The following is a 14,772-nucleotide window of genomic DNA, read 5'->3' on the forward strand; positions in this document are numbered from 1 at the left end:
CCATTATATGCTTGCTCTTGGAGCTATCAGCTTCACTTTTTATTAGAGCAATATCAGCTTGATTATCATAGTATATATGTACATGCTCACATAATATTTCTATCTTTAAATCTTTAATGAACCTATTGATCCATATTGTAAATCTTTAATGAACCTTTAACAAACATAAGTTCAAGAACGTTAGGTTGCAGTGTTTGTTAAAAGTGTAAACTCGTTTTGGGTTGTGAGTCAAAGTCAAGTGCTGAATTTGTCATGTAATTATGAGTTGAAGGTAATTTTGTCAATGTGAGGTGTGTAGAGATTTCATGACCAAAATTAATATTTTGGAGCAGCATAGGCATGAAAAAAATATTCATGTGACTCTCAAGTCATATAATAATGGATGTAGTGGGACGTCTCAAGTGTAGAGCCATTGAGGTGACATGTTAAGAGTCTATAAAGAAGTTATATGAGTTATGAGTATCTGAGTTAAGGCATACAAGTAGTGGTGCATGTCATTAGTAGTCATTAACAGTTATTAAGTGAATTATTAAGGTAAAAAAATTATACTTAAAAGATGAAAAGAAGGCCAAAACTTATCATTTATGCATGAGAAGTGTGTAAAACTCTATATAAGTACTTATTAGCTATGTATTTTGTGTATTTTGAGTATAAGTAAAAAGTATTATTCAATAAATTGATGTTTTTTAGTTTTTCTTGTGTGAGATTGAGAGTCACCATTATAATATTTTGTCTTTTAACCCTATGATTGTTTTGTAGAAAACCTCGTAAGTGGATTCTCTTATCCTTTAGTCTTTTTTGACAATAATTTTTTTTTACAAGACATACTTCCCCTCTTATTGGAAGATTCGCAATACCACTTACCAATAAAAAAAAAGAAGGCACGTTAGAATAAACAAAAGCGCACGAGAATGCCTCCACAGTTGCTTGCTAACCTACAAAATACCCTCACTATAATTCAAGGATCCCAAAATAAAAGAAAAAAGTACAGGATGTCAACATAAACCATACACATGCAGTATTACTTTTAACCCCCCCCCCCCCCCCCCCACCACCACACACACACACAAAAAAGAAAATCCCATCTTGGCTACTAATGGAAATTGAAACGTTGAACCAAGGAAATGTAATTTGTAAACAGCATAAAGCCAATGCACATGACACCAAGTGCGGCAACATGCATGCCATGTGCGTCCATCCATTAGCAAGAACAGCACACCATTAAATTAAGAGATTAAAACGTAAAAACAATATTATATTATAACAACAATCGCCCTTAAAAATCAATTTAAAAAAAGAAAAAAGAAAAAGAGCATCCCGCAACCCCATCTTCCCATTTCTCATGTGTTGACAAAGTATCCCACCAAAGCCTACCCTAATCTTTCGCGTGCTCTTCAAGACATGATATGCTGCCACGCGAACAAAGAAAGAACCCCAAGATCAAAAGCAAGAAAAAGAAGGAAAGAAAGAAGAGAAAACATATCTACTAATCCTTTTGAAGCTAGGGCAGATAAATTCTCCATCTGCATCGCCTTTGCCAACACAGAGAGAGGAGCACACCACACCAACTAACAAACATAGAATTACTAGCTAACTTTGCCCTCTGAGAGAGTCTAGAATTTTTACATAGATTATAAAAAAAAAAGTGAGCTGTTTTGAGGCTGGAACTTTTTTCGTTGCAGAGACTAATGAGCAAGCGGGGGAGGAGAAGCAGCCACAGGATGGGTCTTGGGGGGGCATTGGTAGCACTTTGCGAACAGACCGAACGTGTCGACCTGCTTGACGAAGTTGCTCATGCTAGCCCACCCACCGAACCCGAACCCAACGATCAGGACCCAGACCACCACGAATGCGTTGATCACGTACATCGCCGTCCAGCTCGGTAGGAAGAATGGTGGTTTTTCTGCTGCGTTCTGAGCAAAAACATCAAAAGAAAAAAAGGTGTAAGCCCACGGAGTTTTATGCTATCAGGACAGCGACCATAAGTAAAGTCAATACGGCTAGGCACCTGATCTTGAGGGTGGTTTTTCCGTGTAATTATTAAAAAAAAAAAAAACTCACAAAATCGATTGGTGTGATTGAAACCCAAACAGGAGTTTGCTGGAAGATACAGACAATGACCAAGTTACCCTTTTCGCTAGGCTGACTAAAGTGAAAACAAACAAGTGTACCAAAATCCGGTGAACCCACGTACCAAAGTAATAAATAAAAATCAATAATGAACTGCATGGAGTGAATACTTTAGTCCCCAATAATTTATTCAAATCAGATCGGTTATAACTTGAAAGATTGTAATAAAAAAAGGTGGAATTTTCAAAATGAAAGACAGTTGTGGTTCACCATCCCATATTTCTCTCTAGTTAGTCCAAAGTCCAAACACAAAAAGAAATTGGTGTATGCGTAGAAAACAATTAATACAGGTAAGAATTGAGGTTTACTTTGGTGCTATGAAGGAAGGGTGGGTGACGGAAATAGACAGTTACCTGCCTAGCAGCAGCCTTCCTGAAGGTCATCATGTGGGCAAGGGAGGGGATGATGTAAACGGTAAAGCTAACCAGCAGGGCGCCGACGGCGGAGTTGATGGGGCCAAAGAATGGGAAAATAATGGCGAGGAACCAAACGGGTATGACCACAGGAAGCCTCACCAGCGCCCTCAAGCACATGCTCTTGGTGTCGTGCATGCCTAAGACCTTCTCCCACACGAAATACAGAGGAGTGCATGCAAATCCGAATGTGATAAACTGCAATGCACAAGAAGTGGTGATGTATTGTGGTTAGACAGAGGATTCAAAGAAAAGGAAAAAGGTGGGAAAAGGAGAGGAAAAAGTGATGGTGAAACTACAAACCTGGTGGATAAGCATGAGGATAACGGCAGCATCTCGGAAGCCCGACTTGGGGAGGAGAGAGAAGGCGTTGGAGTGATTGAGGAGGAGGTCCCCGAAGGCCCAGTAGACGGAGGCAGCCGATGGCAGGGTTAAAGTGAACACGTACAACGTGGCCAGCAGATAGATGTACTTGAACTTCTGAGGCTTCCACATTGCGTGCATGATTTCACTGTGCCCATAAAGACAAGAGGCTAACCAAGTTTAGCTTCATCAGTGGAATGATAGCTACCCAATGTAAACACCTATAGTCTACACTACTCCATGGACCATAATCCGTACATCCTTAATTCAATAATTAAGCACTAAAAGGTTCTCTCTCTCTCTTTGAAATATGGTGACAACCAAGAAGAAGAAACAAGCACCCAGGTGAAAACATTTTATTCAGATGATGGTGATGAAAAATACAACTGCAGTAAAGAAGCACCAAACCAGACGCCCACTTTTCAATCACTACCAAGACAAGTTCCAAGGTAAGGCAAAAGAGTTGGGCATGCGTGGCTTGCAGAGGTTTCTTTTTTAATTTGTACTTCTCCATTAAATTCAAGATGTGGGTAGATGGCCAGCGAAGGAAATGCCCACACCAAGATGATTAAACCTCATTAATGGCGAATCCGGCTAACGGGGATTTCGATGGGTATCTCAAAAGAGGAAAAGAAAACCACCCCCAATGATGTTTGTTTCCATTAATGGCGTCTGCAGAAAGTTGGGGAGCCATTTTGGTCACTTCACGGCACCGAACCGTCTGATCCCTCGAGAGACCAAATTAGGAAGCTAAAAAGCAACACACCGACCCAACGAAAAAAACCCAGAAAAGAAAAAGACAGGTATCAAAACCACCACCAAAAGACAGAAGAAGAGTAGAGGACTCACACTGTGACGGCGTGACCGCCGAAAGTATACAATATATTGGTGGCGCCGGTGAAATACAACACCAGTTTGGTGGGGCTTGTATGTTGGACGCCATCAATCTGTCATGAAATGAACCAATAAAAGCAATGAGAGAGAGAGAGAGAGAGAGTAAACCAAGACAAAAAAAAAATCACAATCAAGGACTTCTTTCTATTTTTCTTTTCTTTTTTCAAGTATTTTTACCTGGCCGTGGACGAGAGCGGCAACAGTTAAGTACCAAGCAGTGTAGGTAGTCATGCCGAGACCCAAAAATGACCAAATGCGGTAATTGTGAAACGAAGGGATGAAAACGGTGGTAGCACAACATGCGCCGAAGATGTACGTCCATGTTCTTTTGTCCAGGTGGTCATTGATATAGTAAATGTTACTGCATCAATGAAAGAACCCCCCCCCCCCCCCCCCCCCCCCGCAACCAAAAACAAAAAAATACAAAATGGGTAAGTAAATTGTATCAGAAATCCATCTCCGAACCAGAGAGAGAGAGAGAGTTATCATGGTGATGATGCCTATACTCGTTGCTCACCTAGCGCATGCGATGAGTTGAATAACCGATCCAAAAAGCAGAAAGGTGCAGTTGAATGCGAGTCCGATTGCTTTCCACTTGGGTCCGAGTAATCCGTCAAGAACTTCGAACCACTAACGATCCCCAACATAAAAAAAAAGGCAGAAAAATCAGATTTTAATTCATCAGAAACAAAACACAAGGGAAACCACCAATTGGGTTTCATCGAGATTTTCTTCAGAATGAAAGGAACAGAGAATTTGAAAAAAGACACTGTTTTTCCTTCTATCCTCTTAGAAGTCACCTGGATGACATGGTTCTTGAAGCTGACGTTCTCCTTATCCTTCCTGGCTCGGTATTCCACATAGAGAACGCTGATGAGGTAAGCTGTCCAACTTCCCATGATGCCGTAGAAGATCTGGAGGAGGATCCCGGAGAGCATCCCCATCTGGGAGAAGGAATATGGTAGCGTCAGCAACACCTGAGCTACCTGCACCCCCACCAAATTAAAAACCACAAAAAACAAGAATCACAATTAGTTAACGAAAAAGCCAGCAGTACATGAGAGAGAGAGAGAGAGAGAGAGAGAGAGAGAGAGAGAGAGAGAGATTTCTTTTCTTTTTTCCGTTCTTACCTGGTTGGAAGCGCAACTGAACCAAGCATCGTAAACGGAGCCACCATGCCAGAGGAAGCTCTTGACGCTGACCATGGAGCTCTCCTCCCTCTCTGCTTCCTCCTTCCCATCTCCCTCCGTCTCGTCGTAGTTCGCCACGATCGCCTCCTCCACCTGCTTCTGCAGCACCATCTCTCTGTCCTCTTCCTCCCTGTAAAAATAAAAATACAAATGGAAAGAGAAATAATTAATCAAAAACCTCAATGAGACAAAAAAAAACCCACAAATTCCAGAAACGAAGAGAGAGAGAGAGAGAGCTCGAAAGCGAAAGCTCCTCCAGACTCACCTGTTTCCGAGAAGGACGGAAAGCCAAAACGATAATAGATCTCAAACCAAACGAGAGAGAGGTCCGAGCTCCTTCCCTTTTTTTCCTCCTCTCTCAAGATACTCGTAACGTATCTCTAGGAATCAATGCAAAGAGTGTCATTTGCCAATTTCGGACTCGCTTATCCGCAGGTGCATCCTCCCCACCTCCCAAAGAGGGTCTGGTTGATTAAACAAATCTTCCTTTCCCAAACAAAGGAACCTATGATTCCCTTCTCCCTCTCGCTATTTGGGCTCAATACTGAAACAGCCTCTCTCTCTCTCCCTCCCTATGCTTCTGGGACAGGAGAGAGTTCGGTTCTGAGAGATGAAAAGTGGAGGAGATCTGAGGGATTGTTTCGAAGGTTTTTCTTTTGGGAAAGAAACGAGGGGAGGGTGCGCTTCAGCTTATACGGCAGCAAAAGAAAATGAACAGTTTAAGTTGGGGTCGCTCTTCTCTTTCTCCTCCCTTCTCTCCCTTCTCCTTTTTATAAATAAATGGAAAGACCGCTTTTGGATCCGTTTTCTCCCGTCCCATTCAAACAATTCCGTTTCCTTTTTTCCTTTTCTTTCATTTTATTTCTGCTGCTTTTTTTTTCTGTGTTCCGGTGCTGTATAGTGGTGGCAGTAAGTGGGACGCGCCAGATCCGCTCGTGGAGAGTAGATGCCGGCTCAAGCCACGCCGGCAAACGTTGCTATTCAACCCAAGCCGATGGCCTTCGCCGGCTCGTTATCGTGCGGGGCCCAGCGTGTTGTGGGAGCGGCGATGGATGGGGCCCGCAGTGGTCGTCCCGTCCCCACTCCCACGTCCTCGCCAAATTAATCGGTGAGAAGAATCTTTACGGGTCAGTATTCTAAAGCTATAATCTTTTGATCTAAACTCGTAATCTCATGATTGAATGTTTTTTTTTTAATTAAAACACTGTACTTAGGATGACTAACGCACTCTTAAATTCTTAGTACAAAAAATAATCACGCATATATTTCACAAAACCTTGAGAGAGAGAGAGAGAGATGGTGAAAATCCATGTTATAAATAAATGACTACAAATCGATGTAGGGAGAACTTTTTTGTAGTACTGAAAAGGAAAAAGAAGGTAAGAGAGAGAGAGGAAAAAAAGGGAGTGTTCAGTGTGTGTCACTTTAGTTCCATACAGAGTTTGCCCGTGGCAACGGGATCTGTCGGCTGGGTGCGCCCACTTCGGACCCGGCCCACCCTCCCACTCCATGCCGCACTCATCCTGCTCTAGCAAGTCCCACTCCCCATCATCTCCTTTTTTTTTTAATACTTTTTCCACTGTTTTTAGGCTTTTTCTTTTTTGACTTTTTAAATTAAGCTTTCATGTTTAGTGGGCTGCAAATCATTAATCGCCGAATTAAAAAAGATACCGCAATGGAGTTCGGCGTGAAAGCGTCTCTCTTTTATTATTAAGAGCGTCAAGATGAGCTCAACTCTCTCTCTCTCTCTCATGGGGGAGGTGTTAAAATGAGAACAATTGTTGGGTTAATATAGGGTTTATTCCTAGTTTGGGGGGTAAGAGATGGGTTGGGGTGGGGCCCACGAGCGCACGTACGGGGGACGCCTTTTGGATTGGTGGCATTCGATACTTTGATAGTTTGATTCTCTCTCTCTCTCTCTATATATATATATAAAAAGGAGTTACTAAAACACGAGAACTAAAATATAAAAACTAGGATGTGAGAAATAAAAATATGAGAATTTCCTACACTTTTTTTGCAATTCTAAACATGTGGAAGTGCTTGACATGGTGAATTTGCTAGGAATCAATCATTGGATTTGTGTATTTTCGATGAAAATGTGATTTTTGAATGATTGAATATTTATTAAGATTACGAGTCATTGATTCTAAAACCTTAAAAAACCATGTTTATGCATCAAAATCGGATTATAAGAGTGGGTTCTTATAAAACTAAACATGTAGATGACATCCATATGGTTAGATTCAAGAGAAAAGAACAAAAACCCTTGAAATCGTGGTTCACACATTAGTATCATCGGACCCCTCTAGTGTCAAATGAGGTCTGACGTGCCTCTTATTACATTTTTTCTGGTGTCGAACCTTTAATAGCAGTTTTGGATCACCGCTAAAGGTCTAGGCAGAAAAACGTTATTTAGTGGCGATCCAAGACTGCCACAAAAGGTTAAAAAACAAATTTATCATCAGTTCACTGTTACATATTATGGAAATATGAGAACTAATGTATAAACTATGATTTCACAGATTTTTTTGTTATTTTCTCTTGAATTTAACCATAGGAATGTGATCTACATACTTGATTTTATAAGAACTCGTTCTTGAATCATCTGATGTTTATAGATAAACAAGATTTTTTTAACGCTTTAAAATCAATGGCTCATAATCTTCATAATTATTGAAGCTTTCAAAAATCACATTTTTTTATCGCAAACACAATATTCAATGGTTGATTCCAAACAAATTCACCATGTCAAGCACCACTACAAGAAAAATATTAATTAGCGATTGAAATTTGCGACGGATTTTTTTCATCACAAATTTGTGACAGATTAGCTAGATAAAACAAGCTGTCGTCAAAATTGAAATTCGGGACGGAATTAGCGACAATTTTTTGTCGCAAAAACTATCATAAATTAGCAACAAATAGTTTTCGTTGCGCAATCCGTCGCAGAATAGGCACAAATTAATGACGTTTTTTTTTTCACCAATATGTTAATTAACGACGGGCTTCGAGACAAAAATTATCCATCGCGAATCCATCACAAATTTATGACGAAAATTATCCGTCGCTAATTTGCGATATAAAAAGCCCCATTTAGGATAGGATCTCTCCTCCTTTCTCCTCGCAGCTTCCACACCAAATGCATCGATGGATTAGCGACTCTCTGTGTGTGCAAGGGCTCCGCTAGAGCGACGGGTGGCAGCACCACCGCCTCCAACACCAAGACGCGGCATTCCTTCGATAGCACAATGGGTGGCGCCTCCTCCTCGTCTGCCGCTGGCCACGACGACTTTGCCGCCCCGTCGATGCCCCTCAATCACTTCTTCCACGTCCAGAGCTCCTTTACAAGGGCACTTCAATGCCCCTCGACTTCGCTTCCCTCCTTCCTTTGGGGTGCAGACCTTCCTCCATTCTCTCTACTCCTTCTAGGTTTTCGTTAGGGTAGAGTACATTGCTCCTCCCCTTCAGCTTCTCTCTAACGTCTGCATCATGTTGTTTCTGATTCAATCGTTGGATAGGTTAGTTCTGTGTCTGGGTTGCTTCTGGATCAGATTCAAGAAGATCAAGCTGGTCCCCAAGACAAAAATCGAGCCTAATGTCGATGTTGAAGGTGGACACAATGCCAATTTTCCCATGGTTCTCATTCAGATTCCCATGTGTAACGAGAAAGAGGTAAATTTGCCTACGCGTCCTTGGCATTTTGATCCCAAATTTTGAACCTCTCATGAAAAAATGACCAGCATTGCATACCTCATTGTGTTTGAATTCTCTTGAAATGTTCGATTTTCATTGATTTATGAAAATTAATGAAATTTTAGTTTAAAACTCATAAAATTTTCATGCCTGCATTGATTTATGGGGTTTTAGTTCGAACAAAAGGATGGTAGTTTCAAATTTTAATTCTAGCATGGTGGTTTTTAGTGCTTGGGTTTACATTCTCTATCACTGGGTTGCTGGGATTACTACTTCCTAATGAAGAGATGGATGTTGTCTGTTCCGACATGTTTTGTTATATCAGCTGGTTGCTGAGAATGATCTTTAATTTTTCATTTTCCAAAGGTTTATCAACAATCCATAGCTGCTGTCTGTAACCTGGATTGGGCAAAAGAGCATATCCTTGTTCAGATTTTGGATGACTCAGATGATCCAACAACTCAATTGCTTATTAATAAAGAGGTAGAGAAATGTCAACAAACTGGTGCTAATATTGTTTATAGGCACCGCGCTCTTAGGAGGGGGTACAAGGCCAAAAATCTCAAGTCCGCCATGAACTGTAGCTATGTGAAGGATTATGAATTCATTTCCATATTCGATGCTGATTTCCAGCCATATCCTGATTTTTCTGAAAAGAACAGTTTCCTATTTCAAGGTATGTAATTTGCATTTTTTATCATTTTTTTAAATCAAATTTATGTGTGCACTGTTTCGATTTTTATAGGTGTCATTTTTTTGTGATTTTAGGACAATTTGGATGTGGGTTTGGTTCAAGCAAGGTGGACCAGATTATAAAACATTAACCTTGCATTCCATTTTGAAGTGGAGCAGCAGGTGAATGGCATATTCTTGAATTTCTTTGGGTTCAATGGGACTGCTGGTGTTTGGAGAAGAAAGGCCTTGGAAGAGTCTGGTGGATGGCTCGAGAGGACCATCGTAGAAGACATGGATATTGCATTTCAAGCTCACCTCCATGGATGGAAATTCATCTTCCTCAATGATGTAGAGGTAACAAGGCCTGCTTCTTGGATGTTTACGTTTTCTCTTAGGTTCTCGTTTTTCCTGTTTTCTTAATTAATTGACCTTTGTTAAAAAAATGATAATCATGGTCCTCATATTGTTGGTGTATTGTTTTATATTACCACTACATTTCTTTTGCCTAATTACAGTGCCAATGTGAGCTCCCAGAGTCATATGAAGCATATATAAAATAGCAACACCGATGACATTCTTGTCCAATGCAGTTATTCTGGCTCTGCCTGCTCGATGTTATTCGTGCCAAGGTTTGCACTTGCAACATGTTATTTCTTATTTCCAAATGTTTTACATAACAAATAAAGCATGTCTGTGTAGTTGGTTCAACTCTACCTGGTAAATTGTTGACTGGAAATTGCCAATATGCACAACATCTTGAGCTACCAATTGTCTCAGCTGGGAAGTTGTTTGTGGCATTTTGATTGAGGCACGCCGTGACTTGAGGCGTGTACGCCTCGGCTTGAGGCGCACCTCAAGGCGTATGAGGCGCACACCTAAGGGCTCTTTTTTTTTTTAAAAAAATTGTGATAGATTAGCGACGGATATTATTCGTCGCTAATATTCAGTGATGAATTTTTGATGTTTTGCGACAGATTATATTCTGTTGCTATTATAGCGATGGAATATAATCTATCACAAAACTAAATTTGTGTCTATTTAGCGATGACCATGATTCGTCGTTAATCCATCGCTAATTAGCGATGATTTTTTTGACAGACCAGTTATGTCGTTTAACGACTAGGTTTTGCGATGAACGCTTTCCGTCGCTAAATTGTTTAGCGATGGATTAACGATGGATATCATCCGTCGCTAATCCACATTATTCTTGTAGTTCACATCCATGTGGTTGGATTTGCAAAAAAAATATTGAAAATGCCCATATTACTAATTCTCATATTTTAATGACTATATATAATATAATAGGGATGTGCTTGGCATGGTGAATTTGCTAGGAAATCAACCATTGGATCATGTATTTTTGATGAAAAATGTTATTTATGAATGCTTGGATATTTATGAAGGTTATGAGCCATTGATTGTAAATCCTTAAAAAGTATTGTTTATGCATTAAAATTGAATGATTCAAGAGCAGGTTTTGCACTAGAAATATGGGCATTTTCAATATTTTTTAGCAAATTCAAGCATATAGATGTGCTTGGCATGGTGAATTTGCTAGGAATTAACCATTGGATAATGTATTTTTTGATAAAAAAATGTGATTTTTGAATGAGTGAATATTTATGAAGATTATAAGCTATTGGTTTTAAACCTATAAAAAATCTAGTTTATGCATCAAAATCTAATGATTCAAGAGCAAGTTCTTATAAAACCAAGCATGTACATCACATTTGTACGATTAGATTCAACAGAACAGAACAAAATATCCATGAAGATCGCGGTTCACACATTAGTTATCGTATTTTTAGTTCTCATATTCTTGTGACTCATATATATATATATATATAAATCTTTTAGCAGAAAATAGTATTAACCAGAATTTGGAGAAGGAACCAATGGGGGCACCTTTTGTTTGGTAGGAGCATCTAGTGTACCTGACCTTGTGTTGGGACGTTGCAGGTTCAAAACCCAATGGTATAGTTGTATAACTGGGAGGGAGCCTGACTAACCTCAACTTGCCTTAAAAAAAAGAGACTTTGGAGAACGAAACGGGGGAATGAATGAAAAGTGAGACGGTCATACACACACCATTGCCTGCCTGTTTTCTTTTCTTCTTGCATGCTGCGTGCGTGAGTTACGGTCGTGCAGAGCAGCACAGCACCTGGGGCCTCCTGTCAGGTTACTGTACGACACATGATCCCTTGATTCCTTGACACGTGCCCTCAAGAACCAAATATTTATATATTATAAAATCAATTCCTTCACAAGAAATCTGGGTATTAGGAATTCCTTCACAAGAAAAAAAGGTCTTGTGATAGATTAAATTCTATCTTGAGAAATATCCCCAATCAAAGAATAATGAAAAAGCTTCTTCTTTTGCCCATAAGCTAATGAAAAGGTTGAGAATATAAAGAAAACCCCGTTAAAATCACTACAAATTGACACTGAAAGATGGACATGTTTTGCATTTGGTCTATTTAGCGTTTTTATCATTATAAAATTGTGATAAATTCAACCTATTGGTGTTTTTTGTGACATAGATTGTATTAATTTTGATTATGATGAGCAATACCCACATCCAAATCATCAAATCTAAGCCGCTTACAGCACTACAAGAAGCTGACAGTTATCAGTAGCATCCAGACCGTTCATCTTGGCATCTGCAGCATCGAGATCAAGAATCAATTATCCAATTGTTTGGCTTGATCCAGCTGGAACAATACCGGTTGGTGTGAAAAAGACCAGACGGACTTGCTGCAGTGTCCTAGGCTGGACCTCTCTTTGCCCTCGGCTTGAATTGCCCAAGTCGAGTTTGTGGCTAAAGATTAGCAAAATAAGGAACATTTTGCTAATATATATATATATATATATATATAACATTTGGTAATTTCGATGTGGTACAAAAGCCTTTTTTTTTGTTGTTTGTTGATGAAACTAACCTACAAATATGATCTGCATGTTTTACTTAGTGAGAATCTGCTATGGAATTGTATGTTTACAACACTTAGGCTGTTGGAATCTACAACAATATAGAAGATTTTAAGATTTGCAGTTACAACTTTTTCAAGGTTTGATAGATTAGATGAGTTTTAATTTATCATTATCTTATCTTAATTAGTTATCATATGAGTTTTCGATAGAGTTTTTTTTTAGATCTTGAACTTATATAAATATGTAACTTGAGGGATTGAATAATGAGAAAGAAAGAGGATGGGCGAGTTTTTTTCTTGTAGATGTAGGCTTTTGGCCGAACCACATAGATTTTGGTATATTATCCCTTTCTCCTTCCAATATTCTGATTTATTTTTCAACAAGGCATAAAAAATAGACAACCAACAATGTGTGCTTTCCTTGATCATAAAATTGTATTTTTTTCGTCAAAAGAAATATGATCCAAAAGTTGGTTCTCACTATTTAAAACATATTGAATCCATCTATGAGTCAGAGCGGATCAAAACAACTTCTGCATGGAGATGTAAAGGCATTTGAACATGATGGCATCATGACCAAATGTTTCTCCAATTATATATATATATATATATATATATATATATATATATATATATATATATATATGAAAAATATTTGTTACTAATTAAGGTATGAAACCAAGGGCGGATCCAGGGGAAAAGAGGGGCAAGGAGTCCCTCCTAAAGTTTTGAAAAAATTATATTGTCTTCCTTTATATTTTAGTTTTATATTTTATTTTATTATAGAAATTTTTGCCCCCTTTAAGCAAAATCCTAGATATATTTTAGTTTTATATTTTATTTTATTATAAAAAAAATTGCCCCCATTTAAGAAGCTTTTAAAAATCTCCATTATTTTATTATAAAATTTTATATTTCTCCATTTTTATATTTTAGTTTTGTATTTTATTTTATTATAAAAACTTTTTTGCCCCCCTCTAAGCAAAATCATGAATATATTTTAGTTTTATATTTTATTTTATTATAAAAATTTTTTGCCCCCTGTAAGCAAAATCCTCGATCCCCCACTATACAAAATTAATAAGCAAGAAATCATAGGTGCAAGTTGTATCGAGTCAATCTAACCGCATAGATGGGTTCAACATGGTTTGATTGCTAAGGATCATGCTTTTCGATTCTAAGAATATGACTTTTGGACCCCTTTAAAAATCTATTTACTTGTCATAATCACTTGATTCAAAACAAGTTTTTTACTAAACAAATCATGTAAATTACATCCTTAACATTTGATCTACAAAAATTATATATATATATATATATATATATATATATATATATAGAGAGAGAGAGAGAGAGAGAGAGAGAGAGAGAGAGAGAGAGAGAGAGAGAGAGAGAGTAGGGTGTATAGTAGACACCCAAAAAATCTGACGTTCAATAGGGATTAATTTGTGCAGCTGATTGCGTGCGCGATCAGCTGCACAAATGTTTTTTGTGCTTTAACAGTCTTTAGCGCAGTCAAGAACTGCCGCTAAATAAAAAAAAAACTTTTTTTTTAGCGGGAAGCAGTGCGTCCGGTATCAGTCCGACGAAAGGGGACCCATTAACCCTAGATGTTTAACTTTCTATAAGGCAGGTAGATCAGGTCATTCCCACCGCTAATATCGCTGAGAATAGGACCCATTAACCTCTTAATCAAGTTATATGTGGTATGGGGACTTAATGTAACTGCTGAGTCGATTATCAGTATGATCCGATTATGCCCTCCGTTGCATGAGGTGCTTGCTTCACACTGCAATATCCAGACCAATGTTTTCACAGTCGTATCGAATCGGTCCTTTTTCTTATTCAATTTTGGGGGGGGATCGATTCAGGCCCCCTTACTAATTCAGCTGATTAACTGTATCAGGCTGAATTATCTCATATATGTTTATTATTTATTTTCTTTTTTTTAATTAAAGATTTATTTGTTCAAATAAACCGATATAAAACGATTTGCTTTGATTATCAACCGATTCAGGCCTTTTCCTTTTATGGATGATGAGGACCTTCACTGAGAACCGGGTCACTTAATTAATGGGTTCTTAAACCCGAGTTTGGTCAGTGACACTGAAGCCCTTACCGAGCCCCCAAGTTAAAGACACCCACACACCCAGAGTGAGAATCGAATTGGAAGGGGTCAGCACCTTCTCCTCAGGCCCGCAGCCACTGGAGGCCCCCGGAAAGTTGTGATTCAGACCTTTTTTCTTGGAAAACCGATTCTGACAATATTGGACGAGATTCATCTCTCTCTCTCTCTCTCTCAATGTTATCGGTATCGGTGCCTATCGGCCTGTATCGGTTATTTTTTAATAAATGTAAAAAATACAAAAAAAATAATACTATTTTAAAATTATTTTAATGGTTTTAACAGTGTCGATTGATACATAATGATTTTTTATTGTTTTCCAGCCGATACAGACTTGAGTATCGGTATCGACCCAT

At 38.7% G+C, this 14,772-nt stretch overlaps 1 protein-coding gene and 1 pseudogene across 1 annotated transcript; one reads left to right on the forward strand and one right to left on the reverse strand.

Moving 5' to 3' along the window:
- Positions 1 to 1,464: 1,464 nt before the first annotated feature.
- Positions 1,465 to 5,822, reverse strand: LOC149821509 (auxin transporter-like protein 2). Its single transcript, XM_089983886.1, has 9 exons — positions 5,256 to 5,822; positions 4,931 to 5,120; positions 4,601 to 4,786; positions 4,318 to 4,430; positions 3,978 to 4,161; positions 3,756 to 3,853; positions 2,847 to 3,054; positions 2,484 to 2,741; positions 1,465 to 1,913 (listed from the first exon to the last, which is right to left on the reverse strand). The coding sequence occupies exons 2-9, from the start codon at positions 5,099 to 5,101 to the stop codon at positions 1,686 to 1,688; spliced, it is 1,446 nt and encodes a 481-aa protein (XP_089840012.1). The 5' UTR covers positions 5,102 to 5,120; positions 5,256 to 5,822; the 3' UTR covers positions 1,465 to 1,685.
- A 2,419-nt stretch (positions 5,823 to 8,241) lies between these two features.
- LOC149821510 (putative xyloglucan glycosyltransferase 12) lies at positions 8,242 to 11,997 on the forward strand (annotated as a pseudogene).
- The last annotated feature ends 2,775 nt before the right edge of the window (positions 11,998 to 14,772 follow it).

This window comes from Nuphar pumila, chromosome 12, assembly GCF_984573655.1.
Source record: "Nuphar pumila chromosome 12, dmNupPumi1.hap1.1, whole genome shotgun sequence".
Lineage (NCBI taxonomy): Eukaryota > Viridiplantae > Streptophyta > Magnoliopsida > Nymphaeales > Nymphaeaceae > Nuphar > Nuphar pumila.